The 24,551-nt window shown below is 43.3% G+C and overlaps 1 protein-coding gene across 1 annotated transcript in view; it reads left to right on the forward strand.

The window, feature by feature from the left end:
• LOC138764064 (vitellogenin-like) overlaps positions 1 to 24,551 on the forward strand; it is a 140,970-nt gene that overhangs the window by 97,018 nt on the left and 19,401 nt on the right. Inside the window, exons 23-29 of the mRNA XM_069939371.1 lie at positions 2,941 to 3,054; positions 5,198 to 5,410; positions 8,469 to 8,611; positions 8,693 to 8,831; positions 12,370 to 12,499; positions 22,598 to 22,775; positions 22,863 to 22,957. Coding sequence (XP_069795472.1) covers positions 2,941 to 3,054; positions 5,198 to 5,410; positions 8,469 to 8,611; positions 8,693 to 8,831; positions 12,370 to 12,499; positions 22,598 to 22,775; positions 22,863 to 22,957 — 1,012 coding nt within the window. The remainder of the gene's footprint in view (positions 1 to 2,940; positions 3,055 to 5,197; positions 5,411 to 8,468; positions 8,612 to 8,692; positions 8,832 to 12,369; positions 12,500 to 22,597; positions 22,776 to 22,862; positions 22,958 to 24,551) is intronic.

The following is a 24,551-nucleotide window of genomic DNA, read 5'->3' on the forward strand; positions in this document are numbered from 1 at the left end:
TGGTTATTGATGGATATTGGGGATCTAGTTCAGAAGAAGAGAGAGGTGCATAGCAGGTATAGGCAACCTGCAGCAAATGAAGTACTTGAGGAGTATAGAAAATACAAGAAAAACCTCAAGAAAGAAGAAATCAGGAGGCTAAAAGAAGACATGAGGTTGCTTTATGAAGAAAAATCCTTAGGGTTTCTACAGGTATTTTAAGAGAAAAAGAATAGCAGGGGACGAAACTGGTCGCCTTGAAGACCAGAGTGGTTTGATTTGTATAGAGCCAAAAGAGGTGGGAGTATCTTAAATGTTTTATTTTTCATCAGTATTCACTCAGGAAAAGGGCACAGAGTTGTGGGAAGTAAGGGAAACAAGCAGAGTAGTGATGAAACCCATACAGAAAAGTGCAGAGAACAAAACAAAGGACTCTACATCACCTTTGTTGACCTCACCAAAGCCTTCGACACCGTGAGCAGGAAAGGGCTTTGGCAAATACTAGAGCGCATCGGATGTCCCCCAAAGTTCCTCAACATGATTATCCAACTGCACGAAAACCAACAAGGTCGGGTCAGATACAGCAATGAGCTCTCTGAACCCTTCTCCATTAACAATGGCGTGAAGCAAGGCTGTGTTCTCGCACCAACCCTCTTTTCAATCTTCTTCAGCATGATGCTGAACCAAGCCATGAAAGACCCCAACAATGAAGACGCTGTTTACATCCGGTACCGCACGGATGGCAGTCTCTTCAATCTGAGGCGCCTGCAAGCTCACACCAAGACACAAGAGAAACTTGTCCGTGAACTACTCTTTGCAGATGATGCCGCTTTAGTTGCCCATTCAGAGCCAGCTCTTCAGCGCTTGACGTCCTGCTTTGCGGAAACTGCCAAAATGTTTGGCCTGGAAGTCAGCCTGAAGAAAACTGAGGTCCTCCATCAGCCAGCTCCCCACCATGACTACCAGCCCCCCCACATCTCCATCGGGCACACAAAACTCAAAACGGTCAACCAGTTTACCTATCTCGGCTGCACCATTTCATCAGATGCAAGGATCGACAATGAGATAGACAACAGACTCGCCAAGGCAAATAGCGCCTTTGGAAGACTACACAAAAGAGTCTGGAAAAACAACCAACTGAAAAACCTCACAAAGATAAGCGTATACAGAGCCGTTGTCATACCCACACTCCTGTTCGGCTCCGAATCATGGGTCCTCTACCGGCACCACCTACGGCTCCTAGAACGCTTCCACCAGCGTTGTCTCCGCTCCATCCTCAACATCCATTGGAGCGCTCACACCCCTAACGTCGAAGTACTCGAGATGGCAGAGGTCGACAGCATCGAGTCCACGCTGCTGAAGATCCAGCTGCGCTGGATGGGTCACGTCTCCAGAATGGAGGACCATCGCCTTCCCAAGATCGTATTATATGGCGAGCTCTCCACTGGCCACCGTGACAGAGGTGCACCAAAGAAAAGGTACAAGGACTGCCTAAAGAAATCTCTTGGTGCCTGCCACATTGACCACCGCCAGTGGGCTGATAACGCCTCAAACCGTGCATCTTGGCGCCTCACAGTTTGGCGGGCAGCAGCCTCCTTTGAAGAAGACCGCAGAGCCCACCTCACTGACAAAAGGCAAAGGAGGAAAAACCCAACACCCAACCCCAACCAACCAATTTTCCCTTGCAACCGCTGCAATCGTGTCTGCCTGTCCCGCATCGGACTGGTCAGCCACAAACGAGCCTGCAGCTGACGTGGACTTTTTACCCCCTCCATAAATCTTCGTCCGCGAAGCCAAGCCAAAGAAGAAGAGATCAAAAAGGAGGAAGTGCCTTAAAGTAAATAAGGAAGGATAAATCCCCAGGGCCTGACAAAGAACCTTGAGAGAGACTAGTGTAGAAATGTTTCAAATGTCCTTCGCCACGGGTGTGGTGCTGGAGAATTGGAACGTAACTCACATTATTCAATTCTTTAAAAAAGGCTCCAAAAGTTACTTTGGAAATTATTGGCTGGTGAGCCTGATATCAGTAGTAGATTAATTATTGGAAGGTGTTCTAAGAGATTGAATATACAGTTATTTGGATAGCCATAGACTGATTAAGGATTGTCAACATGGCTTTTGTGAGTGGTGGGCTGTTTACCAGGAAAGTTGTGGATGTTGCTACATGGACTATAGTAAGGCCTTTGACAAGATCCCGCATGGGAGGTTAGTCAGGAAGGTTCTGACGCTAAGTAGTGAACTAGATTCAACAATAACTGGATGGGAGAAGCCAGAGAATAGTTGTGGATTGCTTCTCAGGTTGGAGGCCTGTGACTAGTGATGTGTCTCAGGGATCGGTGCTGGGACCATTGTTGTTTGTTGTCTATACCAATGATCTGGATGATAACGTGGTAAATTGGATCAGCAAGTTTGCAGATGACACTAAGATTTGGGGCGTTGTGGACAGTGGAAGAAGGTTTTCAAAACTTGTAGAGGGATCTGGACCTGCTGGAAAAATGGACTGAAAATGGCAGATGGAATATAATGCAGACGGGTGTGAGGTGTTGGATTTTGGAAGGACAACCCAAGAAAGGACGTACACAGTGAATGGTTGGGGACTGAGGAGTGAGGTAGAATGGAGGAACCTGGGGATGAAAGTGGCATCACAGGTGGACAGCCCCTGGATATAGCATTGGGGTTTTGAGTCAGCTTAACACGAGCCCATGAGGCAGCAACGGCTATACTTGTGAAATAGTAATACATTGGCTGTTCCACCTCATTCTCAGGACATACAAGTTTTCTGGTTGTAAGTAAGAATATAAAGAGCTGGAAACACTACTAAGGCTAACAGGTTGGACAGGGACAGAGTTAATCTTCCAGTCTGATGATTTCAGGATGCAATCAAGGCTCACAATTCAGTAACTAATGTGCCAGAGTGTATGGAAATGTTATGTTATTGATATGGGTGATCTCTTATTTCAGTCACAGAACAAAGGGCATTTGAGTTACAGTTCATCCTTCGAAAGCACTTCAGATGCCAGAATGAGTTCCTCCAGCTTTTTTTCATCATCTTCTTCATCTTCTTCATCAGTGCAGGTAATCAAACTTGATCATTAAAGAGAGTAATTGGGGGCCTGGAAGAGGTTCGGACAAAGAATCTGAGAATCCTGCAATTCCTCTGAACCAGTGGTTCTCCACCTCTTTCGTTCCTCCCACATCCCACTTTAAATAATCCCTGTGCCATCGGTGCTCTTTGATGAGTAAGGGATGGCTTAAAATGGAATGTGGGTAGGAAGGGAAGGTTGAGGATCACTGCTCTAGACCCAATGGTTACTGAAATATTTTGCTGGAGAAAAATGGTCATTGGGCCATTTCCTTTGGAGTTCTGAAACCGTGCACATGACGAATCAATGAGGGACGATGAAAACAGTGGTTTGGAAACTTTTTCTTTCCACCCACATACACCACTAGTGACGGGCAACCAACTAGAACAGGGCCCCTTTATTCCCATCCTTTTCTTCCTGCCTATTAGCCAATGCTCCATTCAATCTAATATCCTTCCTGTAATTCAATGGGGTCTCACCTTATTAAGCAGCCTCTTATCAAAGGCCTTTTGAAAATCCAGATACACAACAATGGCATCCTACTCTAGATTTTCTCAAAATATTCCAATAGGTTGGTCAGGTAGAATCTTCCCTTCATGAAATCATGATGACTCCAACCTATCATGTCATGCACCTCGAGGAGTTTCATAACCTTGTCCTTGAGGATTGACAGCAATAACTTTCCAACTACTGATGTCAGACTAATAGGCCTAAAATGTCCTTTTCTCTGCCTCCCTCCTTTCTTAAACAGCAGAACTACATTTTCGACTTTCCAATCCTCCAGAACCATGCCAGATTCTATTCATTTCTGGAAATTCAATTCCAATGCCTCCACAATACCTGAAACTACCTCATCTGGTCCAGGAGACGTATCTACCTTTAGTCCATTCAGCTTACTAAGCTCCTACCGACTACACAAAAAAAAACTGTTGCATGAAGTGAAAAAGAAATCAAGGCTTTCACTTCATTGTTCTGTGGCCTCCTGTTGAGAATGGCTGCTCTAGATCAGTGACGTGGAGGTGAAGCTCGTTAAGCTGAAAATACTGCAAATACAGCAACCATATTCCTCAGTGAAGAATGATGCAAAATACTCTGCTACCTCTTTGTTACCCATTATAATTTCTCCAGCAAATGTAATTCCTACCAAAAAAAAACCCTCCCTACCTCATAACCCCCAGTTTTTCTTTAATTCATGTGCCTGTCTAAGAGTCTCTTAAATGCCCTTATTGTTCCAGCCTCCACCACCATGGATGGCAATTCATTCCAGGCACCTACCACTCTATAGCTGCTTTCAGGTGGCCAGAATACCTGACTGTAAAGCCGCCTATTCTACCCCAAAGTGGCTGTTGGGTGGCCACCTGAAAGTGGAGAACCCAGCCCCGAGGAGCACTTACCTAACCCTCCTCGGGTGGGTATATGATCCGGCTCGGAGCATGCCCCGTTGCACCTGAACGCAGCATCATGAATGCAGCCCAAGACACAATCCTTCTAAAATATTTAATATAAGATTTAATATCCTATTAAATATTGTTTCTCTCACCAACAATTTAACAACAGCGCCTTACGTTTCGTTAGTGACTTTAACATCCCAAAGCGTTTATTTGGTTTTTTTAAAAACTTTGGGGCATTAGATTACATAACCAAAAACTGGGTTAAAAATAGTACATTGCTTCCAAAACTCAAAACCTCGACAGCTGAAGGAAGGGCTACCAAAGTTGGCACAATTAAATGCTGACATAAATAAGAGGTCCAAATTAAAGATCTGAAGAGATCGCAAAAGAGATACAGGGCTTGGAGAGGGGAAGGGAACGCAACAGTGACCACGAGCACAGTCCACAGGAGCTGTGTCCACTCAGGAACTGCTCTCCTGCCAGCACGTTCAGGTGACAGGAAGGTGTCTTCTCCGCAGCCACCTGAACATCCCAGCTGCACTCTCCCAGTTGTGTCTGCTGGCGCATTATCTGCATCCAAGCACCTGAAAGTGGCTTGTCTGTAAAAAAAACCTCCACTAAACTTTCCTCCCTTCACTTTGTACAGATTTATTCATCGAGTTATGATGACATAAACTAAGTCCATCTCCCATTCCCAATTCTGAATATTGATGCAAGTGTTCTTGTACTCTTTTCTCTCCCCAGTCCTCGTACCTTGAAGGCATCGTGCCATCAATATTCTCCTTGTTCACTCGAGCCATCTTGATTGATAACAAAGAGGAAGGCTACTTGACAAGGGCCTATGTGGACACTTCAATGGACCAGCGGTTACTCCAAGTTTTTGTGGATGAACTTCCGGATGGTGGCAGCTGGAAAGCTTGCATCAATGCTGAGATGCCCAGTGTTCACAGAGCAATGGTAATGTACACCCAAAATACTCCTCAGCTTATTAGAGGCTCCATTTCATTCAGTGTAAAGCCTGGGTCTTGGCTGAGTGAATCAATGCCCGTCATAGAATAGAGTCATGGGATCAATGCAGTTTGGAAGCAGATTCGCTCAGTACCCAATTGTTCTCTGCAACAGCAAAACATCTTCTTTCCCTATAACTCTTCCATTTGCCTTACTCTCTAGTCCCCATCTAATTCCACTCAGAAAGCGCCAATTCACCCTTCAGGCACCCATTCTACATGGTCTTACATAGCCTGTTCAGCTGACAATACTGTATATACTCGTGTAATAGTTGATCCTGTGTAATAGTGACTCCAACCCACTCCCCACCACCCCCCTGCCCCCTCCTTTTGGCCCTGACTGTTTGCCCATCTCAGGCACATTTACATTTTTCAATCTGTCTGACAATAAACTCGTGATCCTCAATCACAAGGGGCCTTGCTCAGTAAGAGCCTGTTTCACTGAATTATAGCTCTCTGCAAAATTGGACTTTGTCATCATAGAAAATAGTACATTACAGGACAGTACAGGCCCTTCGGTTCTCAATGTTGTGTCCACATAAACCAAATCTATGATCAATTTAAACCTTCCTTCCTTCATAAGCCACTATTTTTCTTACATCCAAGACACTTTTGAATGCCCCTATTGTACCAGCCTCCACTACCACCCCAGGTAATCCATTCCAGGTTCCCACCACTCTGAGCAAAAAATATATCTTTGATGTTCCTCCACTCGACTTAAATAGGTGTCCTGGTAAAAGGGTGCTAGCTGTCTACTTGATCTGAGCCCATCATCATCTTTAACACCTCCGTTGAGTCCGTAAATCTTTCCCTCCATCTGTCTGGATAGGCTAGTCACTGGCTGAAGGGCGGATGTGTCTTTCCAGAGTTCCTCTGCGCGAACCAAGTCCTACAGCAGATGGCAGCTCAGTGGGCCATCCACAGTACTGCCACTGCCTCACGATGCCACAGTCCTGACCTCAGCCACTGTCCGCACGAAGTTTGGACATGCTCTGTTTCATTCCGGCATCTCAAAGAGACTTAAAGGATGATCGGCTGCTATGAATTAGCCCGAGTCACGCAGTCAAGTGAGATAACCTGGGGGCATTTGATGAGAATGTGTGAAGAAAAAAAAAAATTAATGTTGTGATATTCAGCATGGACTTGCTGGGCCGAAGGGCCTGTTTCTGTGCTGTATCTCTCCGTTTTCTTTCTTTTCCTCTCTGAATCAGTAGCTGAGAGATAGTAGTTGCACATTTATCCACCCAGTGTTCCTTGGAGCCTGGGGGTTCATTTCAGTATGGTTTATTGCACAAGAACCTCAAAACAGATGTTTCTGGGGGAGTGATGGAACATTGTACAAAGAAAAGACATTTTTAATGAATCCGCTGCCCAAAAAAGGTAGAACTAAGAAGTACATCTCAGGAGCAGGCCCTTCGGACCACAACGTCTGTGCTGTACATGGCACCCAAATTAAACGTACTCAGCTGCTTGCACTTGATACATATCCCTCCACCTCCTGCATATTCAAGTAGAAGTCTCTGAAATGCTGCTATTGTATCTGCTTCCTGGCAGCCATTCCAGGCACCTAAAACTATGCAAAAATCTTGCCCTGCACATCTCCTATAAATTACTCCCACCACCACCCCATCTTTAATGCACTCCTTTGACATTTTTATCCTGGGAGAATGATTCTGTCTACCCCAATGGTTCTCAAACACTTTTTCCCTACTCCCATAACCACCTTAAGTAATCCTTTACTAACCACAGAGCACCCATTGCATCCTATACTTTTATACTCAATGTAATGCCCAATGAAGACAAGCATTCCATATGCCTTCTTTATCACCCTATCTATTTGCAAGGAGCTATTGATCTGAACCCCCGGATCTCTTCACACATTAATGCTTTTAAAAGCCCTGCCATCAACTGGATACCTTCTCCTTGCACTTGATCTCCCAAAATCCAACACTCTATACTTGCCTGTATTGACCTCCATCTGCCAATTCTCTGCCCATATCTATAACTGATCAGTATCCTGTCGTATTCTTTGACAGCCCTCTACACTGTCCACCGTTCCGCCAATCTTTGTATCAGCTGCAAAATTACCAACCCACCTGCCTCCACTTTTATTCAAGCCATCTGCACGTCCATCAAACGACTGGGCTACCAACACAGATCCCTGCAGAACACCACTGATCACGGACCACCATTTACCCTCTGTCTTCTATGGGCCAGCCAGTTCCGAACTCAAACCATCAACTCAGTGAGGATCCCATGCATCTGCACCTTCTGGATCAGCCTACATTGTGGGACCTTGTCTAATGCCCTTACTAAAGTCCATGTGGACAGCATCCACTGCCCTACCACTTTTCTCACTCCTTAAAAAAACTCCATCAATTTTATGACATATGAGCTACCCCTCCCACCACCCACCCCCCCCCACCACCCCCCAATACTGACAGTCCCTAATCAAAAGAACATAAGAAATAGGAGCAGGAGTTGGTCATCTGGCCCATCGAGCCTCCTCCACCATTCAATGAGATCATGGCTGATAAGATAATAGGCTCATCTCCACCTACCTGTCTTTTCCCCATAATTCCCTTACTATGTAAACATCTATCCAACCATGTCTATTTACTGAGGTTGCTTCCTCTCCTTCAATGGGCAGCGAATTTCAGATTCACCATGCTCTTGGAGAAGCAGTTCCTCCTTAATCTCCTTCTTAAATCTACTACCCTGAATCTTGAGGCTATGTCCCCTTGTTCTGGTCTCCCTAACCAATGGAAACAACTTACCTCCTCTATCTCATGTATGCTGTTCATAATGTTATATGTTTCAATAAGATCCACTCTCATTCTTCTGAATTCCAGTGAGGACAGTCCCAGACGACACCACCTCTTCTTGTAGGCGAACCATGCTGACTGTCCCTAATCTAAAGCCATGCTGACTATCTCTAATTTGACCACACGTTACAAATGTGTGCACATGGAAATAATATTCTAGCATTTCCTCCTATATCATCTCAGGGAGTGTTGAAATGGGGGAAAGATTGCCAGGACTACAATATTGCAGCAAAAGCAAGCACAGGTCACTTTGAACATCATGCAGCTGTGCAGTTCAAGGCAAAGTGGGACAAGATACCTCAAACCATAAAGGAGGCTGCAGAGAGGTAGGCCCCCATTCTCGGTAACTCCCATCTTTCATTGGGTGGCTGTGGAGGGGAAGATTAAACCCATCAATGCTTTTTCAGGTTGGCTGACAATCTGGCAAATGTTGCCTTCACCTTGGGATTCTCCCAAAGACACAAGAAGGGTCCACCTCATCAGCTCTCTGTGATCATTGCTGCAACATCTCAACGTACCCTTGACATCGTGATTAGAACATCTAAGGTAACTCTCTTTCCCCTGTTCAAATTCTTTCCCTAATGGTAATCCTGGCTGAGGAACTTCCTGGCAGATGCTAGTACTTACCAGACCACATTCCTTGGAAGGCACTAGGACCATGAGGAGGACTGTGTGACGAAGCACAATCCTGCCCTCAGCTGAAGGGGTGACTGCTGTTATGCAAGGACAGCATTGTAGATCAATAGAACTGGGTTCAATCCTGACTTCTGATGCAACCTGTGTGGAGTTTGCCCATTCCAGGTGATCTCATGGGTTTCCGCCAGGTGATCTGCTTCCCTCCCACATCTCAAAGACGTACAAGCTGGTACATTGATTTGCCATAGTAAAAAGCCCCTGGTATGTAGTTGAGTGGTAGGCCTTTGTGGGAGTTGATGGTAATGCGGGAAATATAAATTAGGACTCACATAAAAGGATGGTTCATGGTCAGTGTAGATTTGATGGGCTGAATGGCTCCGTAGCATAGGGTGTTACTATGCAGAATTTAGTAATTGCTGTCACAGCTGCAATGATCAATGTTGGGATACGAGAGCAGCAAATGCATTTAAAGCAGAATCCCGCCATTATTGAGGTAAACAAGCAAATGCTGGGGTCGAGCACACAGTGCATAGAAGGGCTGGAGAAACTCATCAGGTCTCGCCGCATCCACAGGAAGTGAAAGGCGGTTGAATGTTTCAGGCCTGAGCCTATGGCTTCCGATGGATGTGGCGTGTCCTGGTGACTTCCTCCGCCATTACAGTTCTCGCATCAATGCTGAAATTCTGATCTGATTGCGATTCGATCAATGCCAATCTGAGTGCACAACTTAAAAGTGGGAGCATGTAAGGCTCAAAGAGCTGCTGTGTCTCACCGACGGTCACAACATGGAAACAGGCGGCCTAACATATCCACACCGTCCAATATGTCTTCCTGAGCTAGTCCCATTTGCTTGCATTTGGCCCATATCACTCTTAAATCAAAGTTCAAATTTATTGTCAGATTACGTACATACCCGGAGGATTTAAATTTAATTGGGTGTAAATTGGGCAGGACGGACTTAATGGCCAAAATGGCCTGTTACCGAGCTGCATATCTAAATGTAAATAAATTACATCACGTTCAGCCCTGGGATTCTTTTCCCTGCAGGCCAGGCAGAATGTTTAAGAAAGAAATGTATATAAAAGGGAGAAATGTCAACAAAATGAATACAGAAATATAAATGGAAGTAAATCAAGACACTGTGGTTGAAGTAAAAACACAAAATGGTGGAGAAACTCAGCAGGTCAAACAGTGTCCTTTAGAGGCAAAGATAAAAATACATAACCGATGTTTCGGGCTTGGGCCCTTCATCAAGGTATCTGAAACTTGGTCCATAGAAGATGCAGCTCCATTGAATTTTGTTTTGGATATCAAGGAGTGATCTCTGCTCTCAGGCAAATCGGATTATGGCATTTTTCAAAAATATCCCATTTAGATCCATTATATTTAATTTCTCCTATTACGAGCCCAGAAGACCCCAAAACCCAGCAGCAATAGAAATTCACCAAGACAATGGTTACTGAAACAAAAGTTGCTTTTAATTTTCTTTTAAACATAAAAACAGGATCAAACTTTAACTCAACCTAACGCCCCCCCCTTCTAAATTCTAAGCGCACATGTATTTAATGTGTACATGTTCAGGAAAGTTCTTTGTTTCACAGTCCAATCAGTCACTTCTCATTTATCCAACTTCACCAGTATCAGGCAATTCTTATCCAGGTGCACAATCCTTTATCTGGACATCTAAAATCCAGAAAACTCCAAAATCTGGCAAGTGGGGAGAGAGACCTGTAGCACGAGTCGGTTGGGTGGGAGACCGGCAGCGAGAGTTGGGCAGGTGAGGGGGAGGGACCGGCAGCACGAGTTGGCCAGATGGGAGACCGGCAGTGTGAGTCGGGCGGGCAAGGAGGGGGAGACCGGCAGCACGAGTTGGGTGAGCAAGGGGGGGGGGGAGAGCAGCAGCACGAGTCGGGCAAGCGGGGTGGAGGGGAGACCAGCAGCACGAATCGGGTAGGTGAGGAGGGAGACCGGCAGCGCGAGTCATGTGGGTGAGGGGGAGGGGAGGCTGGCAGCACGAGTCGGGTGGGTGAGGAGGGAGGGAGATGGCAGCACAACTGGAAGGGGTTGAGGGTGGATATGGCAGCACAATTCAGGTGGGTTTATATCTGGCTTTCTGAAATCTGGAAAAATCCAAACTTCAGGACACACTGTCCCCAAAGTGTTTAGGATTGTGTACCTGTACTGTGTACAGAATTCAACATTTATGAATCTTCACCAGGCTCTGGTGTTTAAAGTTAAATGGTTGCCACTCAGAAAGATTCTTGTTGGACACACACAAACTTATTTCCTCCAATCAGTCTTGTGGAAGAGACTTGCCCCATCATGGGTTTTCCAAATGAAATGACCTCTGTGGTTTCCAGGTCACCACAGAGTTCCTCTTGTTTCCCTTATTTCAGGAGAACACTCTAGCCAGGCTGAACTCAGAACTCACAATCTGTCTTCAGAATGGGGTTTCAACAAGCTCGACAGCTTGCCATGTTGCAACCTCAACTGCTACTGTAGAACTGATTGCATCACTGGGAAGCACGGTTAGCATAGCGGTTACCACAACACCATTACAGAGACCGAGACCTAGGTTTGTCTATAAAAGAATTATACAATATCTCCCCGTGACCTGTGCGGGTTTCCTTCGGGTGTTCCGTTATCCTCCTACGTTCCATAGGCATATGAGATTAGTTAATTGGTCACATCAGTGTATTTGGGCGGTGGAGGTTCGTGGGCCAGAAGTGCCTGTTACCATGCTGTATCTCTAAATTTTAGCCCTGGGACACTTTTGGGTTGCCCATCCCACCAACATCATTCACCAAGTAAGCCGGCATTTATCGAGAGGACTGTTCGGTTGCTATTTGCTTGTTACATGTGGGACTCTGAGCCTTTCCAAATTAATGACAGTTGCAATACAACAAAGGCACATCACGGCAGTACCAAGGGCGAAGCAGTTATGGTTGAAACCCCATTTAGAAGACAGATTGTGAGTTCTGAGTTCAGGCTGTTCAAAACCCTTGTGGTCCTTACAAGAGGAAATGGGTGGCTAGAGTGTTCTCCTGAAATAAGGGAAATAAGAGGAACTCTGCGGTGACCTGGAAGAAGTTATCATTTGGAAAACCCATGATGGGGCAAGTCTCTTCCGCAAGCCTGGTTCAATCATGGGTATTGACTATGTAGATTTTGCATGTTTTCCCTGCAACCTTGTTTCCCCAGGTGCTCTAATTGCCTGCATGCTGATAGGTTCATTGCAACTCTAAACTACCCCTGGTGTAGATGGGGTGGTTGGAGAAGAATTGATGGGTGTGAGAGAGTATAAGTGAAGGAATGGGCTTGATCTAAGAACCTCTAAATGTTTCTTTCTATGTTGCATGAAACTCGTCAGAAGGCTGTGAAAGATGACATTCCCATTTTTCACTGCTCCAGCCCAGGTCTGTCACTGTGCTCTTTTCTTTCCTTTCAGCATATATTCAACCGACAAGCCCTCGTCATTCCAGTATCCCTTCCTTTTGACGTCACCTCCCCTTCAGTCCGTCAAAGAGGATTGCAGGTGCTCACTGATTTACCAGCTATGGTCTCACCGACATCCACAGGTACGTCAATCTCTTCACTCTGGGGACGTGGCCTGAGATTCAGGAGAGTATATTTCAGATAGAATGAAACTGAAGAGTCTGCATTTGATTCGGGTGCCTGCCTACAAGTCTCAGGTTCGAAGCATTGGTCTTTGCTATATAAAGTACACTGCTTGACCAGCTGAGTTTCTCCAGCATTGTGTTTTTACAAGATTTCAGATGGTTTTTCCACAGGGAGTGATGAATCCATGGAATTGTCAGCCCAAGGGAGCGGTAGAGGCAGCCACATTGAATGGACTTAAAGCACAGATGGATAGAGTTTTGTAGAGTAAGGGAATTAAGGGCTGTGGGGAAGAGGCAGGTAACAGGAGCTGAGTCCACTGCCAGATTAGCCATGATCTTATTGCATGGTTCAATGGCCAGTTTCTGCTCCTCTCTCTTTTATTCACTAACCTTAGTATCTCCAGGTAATGCAGCATTCAGTTTTGACTTCTATTTGAGGTAGGGTGTCACTGTCTTGAGAAGGGTGCAGAGGTCATGAACTGGCTCACTTTTTCAGCTAGATGCAAGAGTGGAGAAGACCAGCCTCCTCGTGGCAGGGAGTGCTAATGGTGAGGGTCAACAAATATCTACTTTTGAGACCTGGACATTTCAGATAAGGCCAGAATTTGTTGCCACCCCAATTTCCTCCTGAGAAAGTGCTGATGAGCCATTTTAAATGTGGGGACATCTGCTAGCCCACTTCCCATTCTCCCTCTCTTCCCTATTCCTCTGTATTCTTTCCTCCAGCTCTCCACCCCATGCCCTTCCCTCTCCATTCACAGAACCATACTCACTGGTGTGGGAAAGGGTTTGCCTGTGATGTCCTGGGATGTGTCCATTACCTTTTGCAGGACTTTACACTCAGGGGTATTGGTGTGAGAGACTGTGATGCCACCAGTCTACACTTTCCACCATGCTTCTGTAGATGTTTGTCATTCCAAACCTCCACAAACTCTTGAGGAAGTAGAGGTGCCAACATGCATTCTTCATGATGTCCTGAAGTTTGGATTTTTCCAGATTTCAGAAAGCCAGATATAAACCCACCTGAATTGTGCTGCCATATCCACCCTCAACCCCTTCCAGTTATGCTGCCATCTCCCTCCCTCCTCACCCACCCGACTCGTGCTGCCAGCCTCCCCTCCACCTCACCCACATGACTCGCGCTGCCGGTCTCCCTCCTCACCTGCCCGATTCGTGCTGCCGGTCTCCCCTCCACCCCGCTTGCCCGACTCGTGCTGCTGCTGCTCCCCCCCCCTTGCTCACCCAACTCGTTTCTGCTAGCCCACTTCCCATTCTCCCTCTCTTCCCTATTCCTCTGTATTCTTTCCTCCAGCTCTCCACCCCATGCCCTTCCCTCTCCATTCACAGAACCATACTCACTGGTGTGGGAAGAGGTTTGCCTGTGATGTCCTGGGATGTGTCCACTACCTTTTGCAGGACTTTACACTCAGGGGTATTGGTGTGAGAGACTGTGATTCCACCAGTCTACACTTTCCACCATGCTTCTGTAGATGTTTGTCATTCCAAACCTCCACAAACTCTTGAGGAAGTAGAGGTGCCAACATGCATTCTTCATGATGCCATTGGTGTGTCAGGTCCAGGAAAGATCCTCCCACATAGTGAGTATCAAGAATTTAAATTTGCTCACCCACTCCACCTCTGATCTCCCAATGATCAGTGGATTGTCAACCTCTGGTTTTCCCTTCCTGAAGTCAACAATCAGTACCTTGGTTTTGGCAATCAATAATATATATATCCACTTATTTTGTCCACTAAGTGGAGAGACACCTGTCCACCCATGCGCCTCCTCGTCTTGTCCTTCTTGAGAGTGGAGGTTCCAGATTTGGTAACTACTGTCAGAGAGGTCTAATCAAGCAAGCGCTGTGGTGCATTTTATAGATGACAAGCTGATGGTGGAAGGAATTAATTTTTTAGGAGGTGGATAGAGTGCCTATCCAATGGGTTACCCTGTTCTAGATTATGTTGAGCTTCTAGATTGTTGTTTAAACTGTATGCATTTAAACAACTGGAAGGTAGACCATCGTACCACTGACCAGGGCCTGTTCAATGATAGTAGGGCTTTGGGTTGTCACGAGATGACCCTCTCTTAAAATGATCTTGCACAGAATCAACTGATTTTATACATCTATTAATTCCCTCTTAACTACAGTCATTTCCTGTTTCACAGTTGACATTTCATCACACAGGGTATTCATTTTTATTTTCATCTCCATAAATCCTTGATTCGCCTGAGTTGATATTTGTTTTGACATATTGTCCATTTGAAAACAATCCCTTCCAAAACAGTAAACACTGAATCCATTCCAGATTCCACCTCCACTTTTTGAGATCTACCTCCTTTAACTACAGGCTCCTCCTCCTGGACAAATTCCAATAAGGTAAGTTCCTCTTCTTCCTCAGTCATCGTAGGTCCTTCAGCTGAATGGCTGCGGGTCTGGACACCCGACGCCAGTCCCCTGACCTTTTCAGGATGCCGGCATTCGGGCTCCCCCACAGCCCATACTTTGTCCAGCAACTCTAGGACCTGGGGTGCCCCACACAAGCCAGGCAAAGCCACCGGCTGCACAGGGGCACCCTCCAATGTTACACTGTGCGACCCCGGGCTGCCCAGTGAGGTCGCGGATTCACAGATCCCCTTGTTGGCTGTGCCGCCCACGCACACGGCTTCACGTGAATGCGGGTTGGCAACGGTCGAGCTCACCAAGGTGTCGGCGCCATCTTGCAGAGTCAGGATCGGTGCCAGAGTCAAATTCAAATGGGCTGGAATCCTCTGATGCTTGGAGACTCCCAACGACGATTCCGTGGATTCAGCTATGCAGGTAGGCCTCAATTATTCTGCACTTTTGTATGGTAATTTTTTCTGAAGTTGAGGTTTAAATTTTTTCACATTAGATGCCATCATAAATCAGTTATTTAAAGAACTGTAAATATTATTTTAATTACTTTTATGCTTTTTAAAAACCAGGTATCTAGTGATCCCCCCAGGAGATGACCCTCTCACTGCAGGACCACAAGATTAAAATATATTGGAGCTGACGTAGGCCAATTAGCCCATCGAGGTTGCTCCGCCATCCTCCCACTCAACCCCACTTGCCAGTTTTCTTACCATAACCCTTGATGCCCTGACCAACCAAATATATGATAATCACTGCCTTAGATACATGCAACAACCTCAATTTGAAAGCCACCTGTAGCAACAAGTTTCACAGACTCACGACCCTCTGGCTAAGTAATTTTTTCCTCATCTCTGTTTTACATTGACACGACTCCCCTCCTTGCCACATCTACCCAGTCCAGGCCTTTCTGCATTCGATAAGCCTCTATGAGGTCCCCCTTCATCCTTCAATATTCCATATTAAATCTTCTCTGAACCCTCTCCAATATCAGCATGTCCTTTTCAGATAAAGTACCCTAAACCGTGCCCAGTACTCGAAGTAAGGTCAGGTCTCACCAGCGCCCTATGGAGCATCAACATTGCATCCCTGCTCTTATACACTATTCCTCTAGAAAAGAACGCCAACATTGCATTTGCCTTCTTCATCACCAACTCAATCCCCTCCCTGTTCTGGTATCCATAGTATTTATATGGCTAATCAGGTTGAATGTTTAGTTCAATGGTTCTTGATCTTTTTCTTTCCACTCACATCCCACTTTAAGTAATCCCTATACCATCGGTGCTCTGTGATTAGTAAGGGATTGCTTAAGGTGGGATGTGCGTGGGGAGTGAAGGTTGAGAATCACTGCTCTTGACCCAATTGTTACTGAAATCTTTTGCTTGAGAAAAATTGTCATTGGCCCATTTCCTTTGGAGTTACGAAACCATGCACATGACGAGTCAATTAGGTACGATTAAAACAGTGGTTTTCAAACTTTTTCTTTTCACCCACATCCCACCTTAAGCAATCCCTTACTTTTTTTTGAAAATTTTATACAAGAATTTTACAAAGAAAAACATTTACAATATACTTAACTAAAACAACCCTCTACTAACCCCCTCCTCTCTCCTCCTACCTAACCCACCCCCTAAAACCCTCCCCCCTTCAGAGCTTATTTTAAAAAATGACACAATAATTCCGGGTTATAACAGGTTGCTGTTTGGTGTGCCATCTTTTTACATCTTTTGTTATAAATAAAACATTAACATTTAAACCCATACATTCCAAATACAAACTCCACATTTTAACAAAAAAAGAATAATTATTCCACAGATTATATGTTATATTTTCCAAGTAAATACATGATTGAATTTCATTCTGCCATCTTTGTATACTCAATTCAACATATTTTTTCAAGTGACAGCGAGACATTTTCTAGCTACTGCCAGCCCTAAACGTACAAAAGCAATTTGAGGTTTCTCCAATCGTAAACATGTCGTTAAAGGATTCATATATCCCAGTAAACGTAACCCCTGGATCGATATAGAGATCTATCTTGAATAAATCTCACAAAAATTTAATAACTTTTTTCACAAAAGAGCCTGACTTTTGTACATTCCCATACTGAATGTAAAAAATGTACCTGTCTGTTCACCAAACTGAAAACACAAATCTGACACACTAAATTCATCTTTTTTCAATTTTTCAGGAGTTAAATATAACTGATGCAAAAAGTTATAGTTAACTGAACTATATCATACATTAATCACTTCATAACACTGTCAAGACACATATCAGACCACTCCTCCACTGATATAGGAATAGATAAGTCCTTCTCCCATTTATCTTTCATTTTAAATGTATCCACCTTCATCATCTTTTCCTGTAGTAGCATATACATTTCTGAAACAAATCCTTTCTTCCCCTTATCAACAATTAATTTCTCAAATTTTGTTTAACCAGGTAATAAAAACTCTTTACCAAAACTTTCCAACAATAAACCTCACACTTGATAATAAGCAAATAAATTATTTGGTAATAGTTCAAACTTTACTCTAAGTCTATTAAAAGAAAGAAGTAGACATACTTCAAAATAATCCTCCACTAATATCACATCTTTTGATTTCCAGTCTTTCAAATAAGGATTATTGAGCAAAAATGGAATTATCAGGTTCTGATATAATGGTGTCTGAGCTAACATTTTACCTTTTGATCCTATAATTTAATTCCATTTATTACCATACCCCCATTAAATGTTTCAATACTGCCAGTTTATACTGCTGTAAAAGCAATGGATTCCATTTATATATAAAATCATGTATATTTCTTTCCTGTACCTTGTCCAATTCCACCTTCACCCACACCAGAAGTTGATCAATATCAAACAACCTATTAATAAACTTTAATTGTGGAGTTTCATAATAATTCTGAAAATGCGGTAATTGGAAACCACCTAAATCATACCTCCATGTCAACTTATGCATGGAAGTTTGAGACAACTTACCCTTCCATAAAAATAAATTATTTAATTCCTTAAAAAAATTTTGGTATAGCGCTCGGAATGGTTTGAAGTAGATCCAGAATACGAGGATATATATTCACTTTAATACAATTAACTCATCCAATCAAAGTTAAATGTAACTCATTCCATCTATTTAAATCAAATTTAATCTTATTTAATAGAGGCATATAGTTTAAACAATATAAATTTTGATATTTTTTATCCAATATTATTCCTAAATACTTAATTTTATTGGACCATTTAAACTTCATAAGCTGTTTACAATCTGAATAATCTTTATCCGATATTGGTTATATCTCACTTTTATCCCAATTTACTTTATAGCCCGAAATTAGCCCAATTCTGTAATGGTTCTAAAGAACTTTTAGGATGAGACAGATATATCAACACGTCATCTCCAAACAGATTAATTTTATACTCTTGTCCACCAATTGTAATTCCTTTAAAATTAATTTATTGCCTAATTGCTTGGACCAAAGGTTCTATAACTAACACAAATAAGGCTGGCAACAATGGACAGCCCTGTCTAGATGATCTGAACAAATTAAATACTGGCGAAATCTGCCCATTTGTCACCACCCGGGCAGAAGGATTAGGATATAATGCCTTAATCCAACCAGTAAAGAGTGATCCAAATTTAAATCTTTATAACACCTTAAATAGAAAATTCCACTCCACACGGTCGAAGGCCTTTTCCACGTCTAGCGCAAGTAACATTGGTTGGTTGAGTTGCTGTCTTAAGCATTAATTATTGTAATCAGTTTAGTAATATTATCAGCTGAATACCTATTCTTGATAAATACTGCTTGATCCACATGTACTAATTTCGGTAAGAAATTAGCCAGTCTGTTTGGTAATAACTTTGCTACAATATTGTAATCGCATTCAATAAAGATATTGGTCTATATGAAGCTACTTTTAATGGGTCTCTATCCTTCTTTGGAATAATTGTTATTAATGCCCTGGAAAATGACTCTGGAAACAAATCTGTATCGGTTGCTTGTTTAAGTACATCTGTATATACAGGTAGTAAAAATCATAAAATTCTTCATAAAATTCCATTGTAAATCCATCTTCTCCAGGCAATTTTCTGCTCGGCATAGATTGTAACATCTCCTTAAGTTCCCAATCAGGAAATGAACCATCTAATTACCTAATATCCTCTTCATCTAAAAAAGATACATTTAAATTATCCAAAAAAGATTCAACCTGCCCCATGTCGGAAGTCCCTTTAGATGTGTATCTTTGGCTTGGCTTCACGGACGAAGATTTATGGAGGGGTAATGTCCACGTCAGCTGCAGGCTCGTTTGTGGCTGACAAGTCCGATGCGGGACAGGCAGACACGGTTGCAGCGGTTGCAAGGGAAAATTGGTTGGTTGGGGTTGGGTGTTGGGTTTTTCCTCCTTTGTCTTTTGTCAGTGAGGTGGGCTCTGCAGTCTTCTTCAAAGGAGGTTGCTGCCCGCCGAACTGTGAGGCGCCAAGATGCACGGTTTGAGGCGATATCAGCCCACTGGTGGTGGTCAATGTGGCAGGCACCAAGAAATTTCTTTAGGCAGTCCTTGTATCTCTTCTTTGGTACACCTCTGTCATGGTGGCCAGTGGAGAGCTCGCCATATAACACGATCTTGGGAAGGCGACGGTCCTCCATTCTGGAGACGTGACCTACCCAGCGCAGTTGGATCTTCAGCAGCGTGGACTCGATGCTGTCAGTCTCTGCCATCTCGAGTACTTCGATGTTAGGGATGAAGTCGCTCCAATGAATGTTGAGGATGGAGTGGAGACAATGCTGGTGGAAGCGTTCTAGGAGCCGTAAGTGATGCCGGTAGAGGACCCATGATTCGGAGCCGAACAGGAGTGTGGGTATGACAACGGCTCTGTATACGCTAATCTTAGTGAGGTTTTTCAGTTGGTTGTTTTTCCAGACTCTTTTGTGTAGTCTTCCAAAGGCGCTATTTGCCTTGGCGAGTCTGTTGCCTATCTCGTTGTCGATCCTTGCATCCGATGAAATGGTGCAGTCGAGATAGGTAAACTGGTTGACCGTTTTGAGTTTTGTGTGCCTGATGGAGATGTAGGGGCGCTGGTAGTCATGGTGGGGAGCTGGCTGATGGAGGACCTCAGTTTTCTTCAGGCTGACTTCCAGGCCAAACATTTTGGCAGTTTCCGCAAAACAGGACGTCAAATGCTGAAGAGCTGGCTCTGAGTGGGCAACTAAAGCGGCATCGTCTGCAAAGAGTAGTTCACGGACAAGTTGCTCTTGTGTCTTGGTGTGAGCTTGCAGGCGCCTCAGATTGAAGAGACTGCCATCCGTGCAGTACCGGAAGTAAACAGCGTCTTCATTGTTGAGGTCTTTCATGGCTTGTTTCAGCATCATGCTAAAGAAGATTGAAAAGAGGGTTGGTGCGAGAACGCAGCCTTGCTTCACACCATTGTTAATGGAGAAGGGTTCAGAGAGTTCATTGCTGTACGAAATTCATCATTAATATCCTGTGGTTTGTAAGTTATCTCTGAATTTCTCCTAATTGCATTAATTATTCTAGATACTTGTTCAGTCTTCAACTGCCAAGCTAAAACCTTGTGAGCTCTTTTACCCAACTCATAATAATGCTGTTTCAATTGTTGAATCATTTTTTCATAACTATAGATTTGCAAAGTATTACAACGGAGCTTCGATTTATATATTGAATCTTATTGTCCTCTGTTGAATTTTTCTGAAACTTCTTCTCTAGTATTGGGATTTCTTTATCTAAATTCTGACTTCCTGTCATATATTGCTTCTTCACTTTTGCTGTGTAACTAATTATCTGGCCCCGCAAATATGCTTTTAAAGTATCCCATAAAATAAACCTACTCTGAACTGAACCCTCATTAGTTTCTAAAAAGAAACCAATTTGGTCACTAACAAACTTAATAAATTCATGTTTTTTTTAACAACATCTCATTAAATCTCCAACGACGGGTAATTCCTGCCACCTCAGCACCACAACATGAAGTTAACAATAATGAATGATCAGACAAAATCCTGCTCTTATATTCAACCTGTCCAATTCTTCCCTGAAAATATGCTGATACCAAAAAAAAATCTATTCTTGTAGAAGAATCATGATGAGGAGAATAAAATGAAAAATCTTTTTTGGTCAGATTCATCTGCCTCCATATTTCCACTAAATTTAAATCCCCCATCAACTCAGATATTCTTTTTGCCATTTTAGTTTCCTTCACAATTTTTTGAGATTTATCCAACAATGGATCCAAACAACATTTAAAATCCCCTCCCACTATAATATTCTCATTTGATTGATTCAAATATAAAAATGTATCAGTAAAAAATTCTACACATCATCTCCATTCAGTGCATGCACATTCATCAAAGTCCAAGCTTCTAAAAATACTTTACAATTAACCTTCAACACTCTACCTGCATTCCAAAATAAAAGGCACTTTTTTTATGTATGAAAATTACTACTCCTCGAGGTTTGGAATTAAAAGAAGATGCTATCACATGCCCAACCCAATCCCGTTTCAACTTTAAATGTTCTTTCTCAGTCAAATGAGTCTCTTGTAGAAATCCAATGTCCTCGTTCATCTTTTTAATATTATTTAGCACACATTTCCTTTTTATCGGATAGTTAAGCCCTTTAACATTAAATGTCGCAAAATTCATATTACTCATTGTTCCCTTTAAAAGGGCACCCAACACAACTAAACCTTACCTAAGGTTCACCACGTGAACTAAAGCTAATATACTAATCACAGAGCACCTATGGTATAGGGAATACTTAAAGTGGTATGTGAGTGAAAAATAAAAGTTGCGAACCACTGGTCCAGTTAATTGTGATCATCTGGGAATTAATGGTGAGCAACTCTTCATTGGTAATGTCATTGGATGTCCTCAGAGCTAGATCGAGTGGATGTGAAGATGTTTCCAGTGGTGGCCACAGTCACAGAATAAAAGGATGTCCCTTTAGAGCAGAGGTTAGGTTTTGCAGCATCCATAGGAGATAAAGATATGTATGCAACGTTTTGGGCCTGAGCTCTTCTTCAAGGTATGAGTAAAACACATTCAGATATCAGAATTAAAAGGCTGGAGAGAAGGAAAGAAAGGGCAGGAGGAAGAATGCAGATCAACAGACAAAAGGAGTTAATCAGGAGGGCATGAGATAGGAAAGGTAAGAATTGATTGGGGGAACATAGAGCGATTTCTCAGATGAGCTGGCATGGATGATCTCATCCTGAGAGCAGTTGCAATGGAGACAGAGGAATTGAGAGAACGGAATGGAATCCTCACAGGTTGTGAAGAGGTGTAGTCGAGGTAGCTGTGGGAGGTGTCGGGTTTCTAGGCGATGTCTGTCGAGAGTTTGTCTCCCGAGATGGGAGGCAGAGAGATCGAGAAAGGGAAGAGTGTTGCTGGAGAGGGACCAAGTTGAATTTGAGGTCGGGGTGGAAGTTGGCAGCAACGAAGAGGATGTGGCTGAAACAAGTACGGGGAAAATGATGTATTATACCTTGTAAATGATACCTAGTGACATGAGTATGTAGCAGGTGAGAAGTAGTGACTGGGTCTCATGGCTGTCCTTCCAGCTTCATCTTTAGCCTTAGATCATGAACCAATCCTTACTTGGTGTTCCATATGCTAAAGTTGTTGTTATTTCTTTTGACAGCCGAATGCACTGTTACACAAAACACTTTCACCCCATTTAACAACAAGAATTTCAACTATCAAATGCCTGAAAACTGTGCTCACATCTTGGTCCAGGACTGCACCATTGACCTAAATTTCTTGGTGCTGATAAAACGCAGTGGAAAGACAATAATTGTCCAGCTACTTTTCCATTTCAGGTAAGAAATGCCCACTTGCTGATCTCATGAGATCCATTCACAACTGGGCCATGCTTTTGATAACTTTTGCCTTTTCTCTTGATCAAGTGAAATAATAATCGAGTCCACAACCGCAGGAGGCCTCGAACTGACGGTCAATGGCACCAAGGTACCAATCGCAAGCCTTCCTTTCTCAAGTTCAAGTGAGTAACTTTGTTTCTTCAGTGCAAAGAAGAGTTTTAATTGAGTTTTATCTTCACACAAACATTGGAAGAGGTGCAAGTAAAGATCGTAAGGTTAGTCGCAGACATGGAAGGTTAAACTGTAAGGAGATTTTGAGGATAGCGACTGATGCATAACCACCAGGGCCTCTTAGAGGAATTTCATCGGGGAGGTACAAAGTTTATTTTGGGCCCCCTTCCCTTTTCCATTCCTCCTTGTTTTTATGGAATGGAAGATGAGTGAGGGGTGGAATGGAGCTCTCTGTTGATTTTCTGCATTTAAGGCCTTATGTTCCTATATTCCCTCCATGATAAATATTAACCAAATAGAAGGATCAAAGAGAAGAAAGCTCATTTGTTCTGAACATATAAACCATATAACCATATAACCACTTACAGCACAGAACAGGCCAGTTCGGCCCTACCAGTCCATGCCGTAGCAAATCCTCACCCTCCTAGTCCCACTGACCAGCGCCCGGTCCATACCCCTCTAGTCCCCTCCTATCCATGTAACGATCCAGTCTTTCCTTAAATGTAACGAATGATCCCCCCTCGACCACGTCTGCCGGAAGCTCATTCCACATCCCCACCACCCTCTGCGTAAAGAAATTTCCCATGTTCCCCTTATAATTTTCCCCCTTCAATCTTAAACCATGTCCTCTAGTTTGAATCTCCCTCTTTCTTAATTGAAAGAGCCTATCCACATTTACTCTGTCTGTCCCTTTTAAAATCTTAAACACCTCTATTAAGTCCCCTCTCTTTGTTTATGCTACAATACGGATAAGGAGCAAGAATTCACATTGAAACATCCTTTTATATTGCAATGCAGATCAGATCTTCAGAAGACTTAATTACCAGTAAAACGATAAAAAGGTCGATAGACTCAGTGAAAACACAAATGCTGGAGAAACTCAGCAGGTCAAACAGTGCCTTTATGTAGCAAAGGTAAAGATACAGAACCGACAATGAAGGACGAGCCCTTCCTTGATCAAGCCTTCATGTAGCAAAGGTGAAAATACATCACCAACATTTCAGGCTTGATCAAGGAAGGGCTCGTCCTTCATTGTCGGTTCTGTATCTTTACCTTTGCTACATAAAGGCACTGTTTGACCTGCTGAGTTTCTCCAGCATTTGTGGGTTTTTTTTTCACTGAACCACACTCTCAACAGAATCCTGTGTTTTACCCAAGATAGGCTTAGTGTTTACTTCTCCTGGCCTTTTTTGTGAAAAAAAATGGAATGATAGCATGAAAATGAATTGCTCTGGTAAAGTTTGGTTCAATACTTAGCCTGTCCAAATCCACAGACATTCCTGAAACATTGGAGACTGTAAATAACTCTTAATCAGCTCACATTTGCTAAATGACCCTCTCCTGCAGAAGCTACTGTTGCTGGAATTGTGAATTGTATTCTTAAATATTTTGAAGCAGTAGTCCGTTAACAATCCCAACAGATCTGATGGCTTTAGCCATGCATTTATAAACTTTGCTTGTACGGAGGGCAAATGTTAAATCTCTTTTCCAAAATCATTCACCTTTAAGGTCAGCAGGATATTTTTCTGAGAAAGGTAAAGCTTT

This window comes from Narcine bancroftii, chromosome 5, assembly GCF_036971445.1.
Source record: "Narcine bancroftii isolate sNarBan1 chromosome 5, sNarBan1.hap1, whole genome shotgun sequence".
NCBI lineage: Eukaryota > Metazoa > Chordata > Chondrichthyes > Torpediniformes > Narcinidae > Narcine > Narcine bancroftii.